The sequence below is a fragment of the Gigantopelta aegis genome, chromosome 3 (assembly GCF_016097555.1).
Source record: "Gigantopelta aegis isolate Gae_Host chromosome 3, Gae_host_genome, whole genome shotgun sequence".
Lineage (NCBI taxonomy): Eukaryota > Metazoa > Mollusca > Gastropoda > Neomphalida > Peltospiridae > Gigantopelta > Gigantopelta aegis.
In genome coordinates this window covers 20,806,524-20,817,830 of record NC_054701.1, presented here as the reverse complement: position 1 = coordinate 20,817,830, position 11,307 = coordinate 20,806,524, and the positions used below count along the sequence as shown (strand labels likewise).

Sequence of the window (11,307 nt, the reverse complement as noted above, 5' to 3'; positions counted from 1 at the left end):
CGAATTTTGATACAAAATATATAAAAGAGGTCCGTAGGAACGATATTTTTGAGTTGGAGGTCACACTATTTAATGAGAGGGGCCACACACCCGATTTTTGTCTTTACTTAGGTAGAGTAGGACAAACGAACGTACATTTTATTTATTGAGAGTGGGCACAGACCGCCACCCCCCCCCAACCCCACCCCCGCCCGCGCTGTGAAAAATAAGTTGGAAGTTGAATGGGTTGATGACAGGTGCACTCTGTGAAGTTAATGCATTGCCCCCTCCTCCCAAATTGAATGGCAAATTACAGTATTAATGCACCGACCCCCACCCCAATCGCTTTTATTGTCCGACATCTATGGGTCCAATGCTTAACTGTTAAAGATATTAGTTTAAAATATATTTTAAATGCAGATTCTCTCTTTATAAGTATAAAACCTGGGCCCGTGCATATAAGATATATATATATATATATATATATATATATATATATTTCATTATTTCATTATTCGTATAAATTACAAATAGAACGTGCAATGCATTCAAACAAATGACGACATAGCAACGCCTTTGAGTATGAATGAAGCGTAAGTCATAATTCAGTTTTGAGCCTCCAGACTAGATTGTAAAGTTTAAAATTTGAGACAAACTGTGTGTCAAACACGATCTTCTGGACACAGGTTTACAAAGCGGCTCCCAAGTGTGTTTGAAGATGGACTTTGAGCTCAAATTGATTAGCAAGTTCTTCGCCGCATATCTTGCACGTGTCGGCTTTGTCACGCGCGTGCGTTCGTCTCACGTGACTGTCGTGTGCTGCGTGAGATGCAAAAGCTTTTCCACAGAATTTACACTGCAATATAAAAGATGGCTATTAAAGTCGTATATCTGCACAAATCCAAGTCCAAGAAATGTTTCGACCAATACTGAATGACTGGCAACTCGAAGATGTGGATTAGGTAGCACTTTGAACTTCTATATACTGACGATTTCAGAAGGCTTAATGTGGGAACAGCTTCTGCCTTGACATCAGGAATTGTTTCCATAGTAAGGAAGTGTAGGTAAGGGTTAGAACCTGTCGTTTGCACTGGATTTGAAGTGCAGTTGGTAAATGAATGAAATGTTTCAGGAAACTGGTTTAACGTACAAATTAAGGCTCAAGCATGTCCATCGTAGATGTGAGTTCTAAAATGACTAGAGGCGACACCTAGGGAAGAATTCAGGGAGGAGTGGAAAGGCAAAGAGATCATGTTTATAGTGCAGCTTGGAAGATCACTTATTATGATATAATTAATACTTGCTGAAAGTAGGGAAGGGTAAAATTTACATAATTTAGAGGATCAGGCGCGGATCCAAGAGGCGGGTGTTTGACATGTTCATCCCTTTCCCAATTCTGAAGTGCCCAGAAAATTCCAAATTTTATGCGCTTTTTAGTGGAAAGGTAATGTGTAATCATATATTTAATGGAGTTAACTAGAAATCTCAAACAAATTGCAATAGTCTAAAGGTAAGTTCTGGTCCTAATATTTCGGGCTTACCTTAAATGGTCTCTCGCCTGAGTGTTGCCTGATGTGTGTTCTCAGAATGCTAGAGGCTGTGAATGACTTGCTACAATAGACACACTTGTAGGGCCGCTCTCCACTGTGGACCTGTTGTAGGAAAAACAGTGAGTATACCTGTACCGCCATTGAATAAAGAGTTAGTATATACTCTAACAGACTAAAAATGGAGTACATACTACTACAAAATAAAGATTGAATACACACTACCAAAATAACAATGAAGTACAGACTACTACAGAAGAAAGAGTACAGACTACTACAGAAGAAAGATAGAGTACAGACTACTACAGAAGAAAGATAGAGTACAGACTACTACAAAACAAAATAGAGTACACACTACTACAGAAGAAAGATAGAGTACAGACTACTACAGAAGAAAGATAGAGTACAGACTACTACAGAAGAAAGATAGAGTACAGACTACTACAAAACAAAATAGAGTACACATTACTACAGAAGAAAGACAGAGTACAGACTACTACAGAAGAAAGATATAGTACAGACTACTACAGAAGAAAGACAGAGTAGAGACTACTACAAAAGAAACAGAGTACAGACTACTACAGAAGAAAGATAGAGTACAGACTACTACAAAAGAAACAGAGTACAGACTACTACAGAAGAAAGATAGAGTACATATTACTACATAATCAGTTATAGGATGAAGAATGAGTACATACTGGTACAGAATACAAAATGAGTACATATTTTCAGAAAAAAAGCTTATAAAAATATAACATCTTCCCAGATGACCTAAGTAGCCTCATCTTCCTTCTTTAAAAACAAAAACCATGTCTTTAATGCCATACATATGTATAATTCATACGACAATGTTCCACCTCTTAGATCAAATTATTACTGATAACCAATACACTGATTTAAACAAAAAGTAATGAACTTCCCAGTACACTTACTCGCATGTGTTTGTTGAGACTTGATGATTGGCTGAAACTCTTGCTGCATACAGCGCACTTGTGTGGACGGTGTTTCTCATGCACGTGCAAAACGTGAATTCTCAGTCTGTCCCTTTTCTCAAATGATCTGAAAATAAACACAAAATTCACATCATTTTTTAAATTTAAATAAGTCAAGCTCGCCATGGTGCAAGCCAGCTCTAGATACCATTTTAACATGTTGTACAATGCATAGTCTAATAATGGAACCATGACTAGGGTTTCTGCCAAAGAGTACAGAACGTAAAACTAAGTAACCTAAAATCGTGGAAATTAATGGGTATATATTCTTTAATTTGTAGAAATATTATAGTAAGAGAACTTTTGTTTGAAATATGTCAAAGCACATGAAATGCTCTGTCCAATTTCAAACCATTTCAAACCAATAACCTCCTAGGAGGGGCACTTATTGTCTGTTTTGTTTTTATTACCTACCCTCAAAGTATTTTCTGGCAGAACGCCTGATGACTGCTTAACCAATCTCGAATTCTCGACATTTATCACCAGTTTATTATTGCAAAATACAGATTAATTTACAGCTTTAACAAAATTGTGTTTTTTCACTATCACCAAACATCGTCAATTTGTTTCGTCGCCATTTGTAATGTAGTGTACAAGCTAATAGGTCTTTGCTGCCTCATCTTCAGAACTTGAAATTAATACAAGGATAAAACTGCATTTGAACAACTGAAGGTTATAAGAGCATGGCACCATGGGAAGAAAATAAACGGAACGAGTGTTTAAATATATATTACAAATAAGCTGGAGATTTTTTAACAGATGGACGAGTGGCCTTCATACTACAAGCGTCAGAATCCGTTCTACTTGATAACATACTGTTTGTAAACCATACTTACTCCATTTTTAGATGAAATAAGACTGGTCAACAACGTGTAGATCAATATAAATGACTCTGTACTAGAGCACATACTATACATTCAAATACATTTTAAACATTTAAAGCATAATATTACAAAATATCAATATTTCACCAATTAATTACAAACTAGAAGTACAATGTTATTGAACAAAATCAGGGATTTATCCCGTGTTTGGTGAGATTGGGAAAATTAGTGTGAGTACATCATATTTGGTATATGATGCAGTACACCACTGTTACATTAATGTATTAGAACATACATAATAAAATATAGATATTGGGAATTTTTAGCATAAATTTGGCATATTCAGGGTCACTTTCTTTTGGGAAGGGGCCTATGTTCGGATCCACAGAACGCCTGGATAAATCTCTGAACATATACACATATCTGAACCAAGCAAATAACTCGCATTTTCTTAGAGATATCTGCAGAGTAAATGTAAGAAACTATCCAGGATTAGAAAGAAAGAAAGAAATGTTTTATTTAACGACGCACTCAACACATTTTATTTACTGTTATATGGCGTCAGACATATGGTTAAGGACCACACAGATTTTGAGAGGAAACCTGCTGTCGCCACTACATGGGCTACTCTTTCCGATTAGCAGCAAGGGATCTTTTATTTGCGCTTCCCACAGGCAGGATAGCACAAATCATGGCCTTTGTTGAACCAGTTATGGATCACTGGTCGGTGCAAGTGGTTTACACCTACCCATTGAGCCTTGCGGAGCACTCACTCAGGGTTTGGAGTCGGTATCTGGATTAAAAACTCCCAATGCTCGACTGGGATCCGAACCCAGTACCTACCAGCCTGTAGACCGATGGCCTAACCACAACGCCACTGAGGCCGGTCCAGGATTAGAATTGTAAAAGCAAAACATGCAAATTGATGCACAAGACTAGTACATGTAATAAAATAAGCAAGTAGAAAGTAATTAATAATGATGTTATACCTGCTGCACAGATGACAAGGAAATTTGCGGTCGCCCTGGTCCACGCACTTAGTGTACTTGAGGTGTTTGTCTCTGTAGTACTTATAAGCAAACACCTTTCCACACCGCTCACACTGGTATCCTTCCGAGTCTAGAGTGGGACAAAAATTATCATAAAATTATTGACTTAAAACAAAAGAGCGCCAACCTTAAACGGTTGTATTGGCAGTTATAAAACCATATTTTAATTAAATAAACTACGTGATATAGTATAGAAATAATATAATATAGATAGTACCTCTATAGTCGCAGTTACATACATATGTAGCTGTCAAGTAAAGCAAACCAAGAAACAGTGATTAATTTGGCAATTTAAAATACCATATTGGAAGTTGGTTTGATCTGAACAAGATATATACCAGTAATCGGAATTTGTATGCATACATTTAATAATTATAGACCTAACACGATCATTTAACATATATCCACAAACGTTTGCAAAATATTTCATTGTTAAGAATAAATAAATAGGTTGTTTGGGGGTTTTTTAAAGAGGAGATTTATGTGCCTTTTTTTTTTTGCTAACATGTTTTTCCAACCTTAACACCATCGCGTCACGATTTACTAAACATTCACACGAAATGCAACCCCAAGGGTCACCATTAATGTACTCTTACTGCCTGAATAAATTTTAACTACCTATAGTACGTGTAGTGTTTTCCGTTACAAGATACAATAAAGAGAAGAAAACACTAACTTCTGGGATAAAATGTTGAGTGTTTTTAATTCCCTGGCCGCGCGCTGGGAGCCGAGTCAATGTTTTATTCCTCGACATCGTGTCAAGAGGATTAATTAGCAGACGACACAAAACAAACGGCCTCGATTACACCGTGTTTATGAGTATGCGACAAAGACTTCTGGATTTTATGTTGCCGAGACTACTAAGCGTCAGCTTTATCTTAAATCATTGCCTCATTAAAAAAACGTCCGGATCGCAAGTAAACAGGGTTGGATTTAGTTATCAACAGAAACAAATGTTGATTAAGGATACATCTGCACATTTTGTTTCGGTAATCAGCTTATTCACTAGTTCACGTTATAACGATATATGTTGAGGTGGAACAAGCTAATTAGAAGGTGCAGTGGTGCTCCCTGTAATATGCAGGCGCATGTGCAGATGGCGATGGGAGATAGGTTTCGACCCCTTACACCTATCGACTCCAAACGAATTTTCGGGATTTTAAAAAAAAATATTTTTGGGGGGAGCATGACCTAAACCTCCCGACTTAAACACTTCACTTCCCTGTCTAGACCGGTTCTCTCCCATTCTGCCTACAACCCACTTTGCCTACACCCATTTTGCCTACAACCCAGTATGCCTACACTCAGTTTGCCTACAGTATGACAACGTGACATCCCCAGTTAATAGTGGGACAATCCCTATTACTTTTTGTCTCAAACCAACATAAAAACATTGGGTAACATTGTATTATATAAACAATTAAGATTACAATTAACAGAAGTAATGTAATTGGGGCTTAGTGGCGCAAAGGTGATTTCACGCTCTTTATTGTGATTAGTATTAGTCCAATGATCCCATACTGCGATCCTTAATATGTGATCAAAGTGTTAAGTGGCATCCATGATTCTTTGATATAGGATTAAAGTTAAATGTTTATATAAACATAAGGATTATCAGAAATGGCTTCCAAAACATATATATGTATATATTGAGCTGTATGTGCAGAATAGGTTGCTATATCGTTACAGAGAGTTGAATTTATAACGTCACAAAAAGGTGGCCAAAACAAGTCTTATATGCAGGTTTCCGATACCGATTGAATGTCCGTCGCCAGTCTTCTACACATTGGAAATGTATAGTATCTGGGTGCAATGGTAGGCTCAGTACAGTAGACGACTATATGAAGTCTGTGTCTGTACACCGTCATCCTCAGATCGAAGATCCGGATGCTGTACGATTATTGAGCCAAGACAGGAAAGACAGGCAGCTGTCGTACCGTCATGTTATTTTATACATAGGGACCATACATGGAATGTTCCACTTTTAACTGGGCATACCATCTGTTCATACTGAGTGTAGACAAACTGGGTTGTAGGCAAAATGGGTTTGAAGGCAAAATGGGAGGACACCTTAGACCACCACTATCATACACAATTTCTTGAACACGGGTCCAATATTTGTATCTTCGGATAACCCACACACAAGACTTCATTTGCATCTGGACAAAATAGCAATGTTTTATATATAAAAAAAAATCAACTTTTATAAGATGTACACTTCTTTGATTCCCAAATGGGGTGCACAGTCCACCTGCCGGTTCCTAGGGACCTGTGATTTTATTTTCTTACACACCCGTTGGTGAGAACATCATTCGTTATTTTTGATAACACATGTAGTGTTAACACACATACATGTGATAACATTTTTAAAGACATGCGACTGGCTGCTCCTAGGTGATGACCAGGTCACCAATGCCATATCATCCAATGAAAAAAAAACCCACGGTCGAATCGATTAATCTGTGACGTACAAGTTAAGCTGAAATAGACTTGTCTGTGACACACAAGTTAACTATAAGCGCTAGGGCCGTACATAGGTTTTAGTTGGAAAAGACGTTTAAATTTATTTTAAAACTGTTTTCTGGAGATAAGCAAGAAATACAATGTTACATTCGTGTCCGTTAGACACCGTTTATACGTTGGTTACGTTTTAAAACCATTTGTTGTAAGATAAATGGTATCTAACGGCCACTCCTGCAGTATTCTCTATCTACTCTATTTCACTTTATTTCAAACACTCTCTGCAGCTTACTGTCTGGTTCTTTTTGTCGCTGGTCTTCCTCGTCTCCGGCCAAGCCTTTCAGAGTGACGGGGATTCCCATCACCTGTATATAGTCGTCCCCATACCACACCAGCAGCTCCGTGCCCGCGTACACGTCACGTGACAACTCGTAGAAGATGTCGTCTGCCTGCTGCATGACCATGAGGTTTTGTTCACCCAGGTGGCGCGCGCAGTTGACGTAAGACATCCAGTCACCTGACGCGCCGCGCCCATCCACGAAGTGACTGAGGCGACCATCTTTGAAAATCTGAAACGAATTGCGTGCGACAGTTCCAGCGAGTTCCTAAACTAAACACAATATAGACTTGTATTTAGCGACCACATGGCTGAAGATACCACCGTTGGTTGCCTCGAAATCATTCAAAATAGCATGATCTAACCTCTGGCGAGTTTTAAAGGGACATACCCTAGTTTTTTAAATACTAACGCATATTTTATTTTTACTGTTATAACCGTTTTTGATAAATTAAATCATACTTTACTTAGATTTTATTGTTTAGATTATCAATTTCCGTACATTCGAAGTGTTTTTGGTCATCCTGGTGTTTTTTATATCACAAAATGCATTTGTCATATTTTTAAAACCGCACGTGCGTCTGAGAAGTAACAGTTATGGAGTCAAGTTTTAGTCTATTTTTGGAGGGTATTTCACCATTTCAAAGTCACATACTCATGTATCACTCAATTGTAATTTTTTCCAAATGTGTTACAGGTTTGTAGATTAAATAACTTAGTATTAATTTTCACGGGTTGAAACTAGGGTATGTCCCTTTAAGATGTCACTTTGATATAGCTCTGACACATGATTGGCAACAAATCAACGAATTAACGAACGAAAGAACAAATGAATGAATGGAGGAATAGATGGAAGAATGAAAGAATCAATGAACGAATACATGGGTGGATGGATGAATAAAAAAGCAAGGTTTATTTCGTTATGTCTGCAAACCTAGCTATGACAAAATTACAAACAACGGTTAAATGTCAGTCTGTTGAGTAATACCTACCTCCCACATGAAACTGTTATCATCAAACGTTTTTATTTCACTGGTATTGACAACTTTTCCTTTAAATGGTCCATATCGCGTCCCTTTTCTTATACAGGCAACGTCTTTCCTGCAAAACACCCCACAGTGTGCAATCCCGGCTATGTTTGTCTGGGAAATAAACAGTTCTGAAACAGAAACAAACTTTCAGTTAATAGTTACCTTTTCTAACAACACAAACAAACGGTTAGGATTTTTTGTTGGTTAAGTTTGTAAGTAGCACTGAAATACATATTTCTCGTCGGAATATTTTTACTTCTTAACTAAAGAGTTCAATTTAATGTGGCTCTTTAGCACCTTCGTAATGGCTAACAATGTATTTGATTTTTTATATTAGAATTGCTACCCAAATTAAATAGAAGAATAACAAGTTATAAGAAGAAGAATTTATTCTAAATGCTTACATATAAAACCACGATTGCAGATTAAAAAGAAACTTCGATCTTTTGCAATGTGATTTTTAAACACTATTAGTATTAGCAAACTGACAAATTAAAGATATGAGAAGAATAAATAAGTGTTTCACGTACAGTTTGTTGTATGGGAGCCAAGTAACATATGCGTTTACAATGAGTTAGTTTTGACAAATATACCTGCTGGAAGGTCTTGAACTGGAGGTTCCACTCTGTAACCTCGACAAGCTGTGAAATGTAATGACGTCATGAGGTCATTCGAATGAGGTTTGTCAACCCCTGAAAATGATAAATAATGATGCAAAGAATCATGGAAAGATTCACATTTGAATAATACGTTTACGTTCACTATCGATCTATAGCCACCCCAATCAACCGTTAGAATTGAGTTAATATTCAGTTAGTTGAGGGCATTATGAGCCATACCGTTGCTAATGGCTTCCCCAACCACCCATTAGGGTTTATTTAATAATTTGTTAGTTGAAGGCATCATGAGCCATACTGTTGCTAATGGTTCTCCCAACCAACCGTTAGAATTGAGATAATATTCAGTTAGTTGAGGGCATTATGAGCCATACCGTTGCTAATGGTTCTCCCAACCAACCGTTAGAATTGAGATAATATTCAGTTAGTTGAAGGCATCATGAGCCATACCGTTGCTAATGGTTCTCCCAACCAACCGTTAGAATTGAGTTAATATTCAGTTAGTTGAAGGCAGCAAGAGCCATACCGTTGCTAAAGGTTCCTATCTTGAGGCCGCTCAATGCGTGCGAGCAGGGAGACGAGGTGCCAATGTTTGGAGTTCGCCTGAGCCCGTGAGAACACGGCACGGAGGAGACGGTTCCGGGAGTATAGCCAAACAGAGCGAAGTCCAGATCCTCTTGCCGGAAGTAGAAGACGTTCTGGGGCGGTACTGGCGGACAGAGCAGCAGTCTGTTGGAGATTTCCGGTAGCAGTCGGGGTGAGATCATAGCCGGGCGGATTGGGGGCAGACAGGGGATCAGTTCCTGTCTCGGGTTTCTGCATGGCAGTAAACTGAAAATACAAATGATAAGGCTCTTTAGTGAGACTTTATGGACCTAGTTTACGAAGCCTGTTTTTGTTAAACGCAGGTGTTTAAGCATTGTAATTGTGTGTAGTTACACACGTGTAAGTCATAAACAGCCGTTGTAAATTTGGCCCTATATATTTAATATTTACCATAAGAATCGTAATAGATGTTTGTTTTAAATATGTTCTGATAAATCGCGCGATAGAGGTACTCGGCTCTCTTACAACACTGTACAGTACTAACTATTAGAATCACCATTGCACGACTACGACTGTGGTATTGCAGACCAAACACCCGAGCTGGTGCCGACATCCTGTGCACTACGCGTCCTGTTGTGAAACCAGGGGCGGGACGTAGCTCAGTGGTAAAAGTTAAAGTTTGTTTTGTTTACCGATACCACTGGAGCACATCGATTAATCAATCATCGGCTATTGGATGTCAAACATTTGGTAATTCTGACTCGTAGTCATCAGAGGAAACCCGCTACATTGTTTCTAATGTAGCAAGGGATCTTTTATATGCACTTTCCCACAGACAAGAAAACATACCATGGCCTTTGTCCAGTTGTGGTGCACTGGTTGGAGCGAGCAAAAACCAAATCAGCTGAATGGATTCACCGAGATGGTTCAATTCTTCGACGTAAGCACCTCAAGCGAGCACTCAACTGACTGAGGTAAATCCCCCCCCCCCCCCCCGTGGTAAAAACGTTCGCTTGATGCGCGGTCGGTCTAGGATCGACCCCCGCCGATGTATTGTAGGTTCTCATTAGCATTAATGAGAACCTACAATACATCTACTGTACCTGCACGAAACGCCAGGAAGAAATAAATATCTTTATTTCTTATAGTGTTATTTGTGCCATCGGAATGTCTAGATTTCCATTTAAAGCACTTCTACAAGTTAGATTGTCGATACGACCGCTGTCAGTATTCTCGAGGAGCCGCTCCCAAATCGAGCAGTTCACTGGGTTGCAGTCGAGGGAGCAAAATGTTGGGAGCAAAAACCAACACTTGAAGGAATACAAAAAACGTTTTGTTTTATTGTTATCCTAGAAAATAAATTATGGGTTGATTGAAAAGAAAGGAAAAGTTGTACGGTGAGCACGGTAAATGTTGAGTAGGTTCACACTGGTATAGCATCGGTCGACATTACGTTTTGTATTGTGGGCCATTTTAAAAGTAAGCCATGTGTCAACATATATGTACAATGGAATAAATTGATTTCTTGCAAAATTTCAAAGTTTTTTTTATTACATAATGTTTCCGCTATTCAACTTCAAAACATGGGACATTTAAAAACAAAATCATCTGCTATAAAAACATTGATGAATATCGCTGAGCTCAAAATACCAGTCTCAAGACGATATATAATATATTATAAAGCCCCAGTCGTTTTCACCTCTGTACATTAAGACACTTTGGCCATTAGGTTTAAATTGTTGTAGTGGTGCATTAATAATACAGAGCGATAACAAAGGGTCTGTTAGAAATTGTTATCTTCTACCTGCTAATGCGACAGTCAATGAAGATTTAAACAAACGGGTAAGTAAAGTTTGAAGACGGTCTTTAAAAATTCATCTGTGGAATCGCGCAAATCTAGTCAAGCGTTCGCAATGGCACGTCAG

General features: G+C 38.3%; 1 protein-coding gene across 1 annotated transcript in view; it reads right to left on the bottom strand.

Annotated features, from left to right (window-relative positions):
* Positions 1–667: 667 nt before the first annotated feature.
* LOC121368542 (PR domain zinc finger protein 14-like) overlaps positions 668–11,307 on the bottom strand; it is a 12,059-nt gene continuing 1,419 nt past the window's right edge. The window contains exons 2-9 of the mRNA XM_041493279.1: positions 9,363–9,667; positions 8,813–8,911; positions 8,181–8,347; positions 7,144–7,420; positions 4,332–4,461; positions 2,459–2,585; positions 1,521–1,631; positions 668–835 (exon numbers count right to left, since the gene is read on the bottom strand). Coding sequence (XP_041349213.1) covers positions 668–835; positions 1,521–1,631; positions 2,459–2,585; positions 4,332–4,461; positions 7,144–7,420; positions 8,181–8,347; positions 8,813–8,911; positions 9,363–9,667 — 1,384 coding nt within the window. The remainder of the gene's footprint in view (positions 836–1,520; positions 1,632–2,458; positions 2,586–4,331; positions 4,462–7,143; positions 7,421–8,180; positions 8,348–8,812; positions 8,912–9,362; positions 9,668–11,307) is intronic.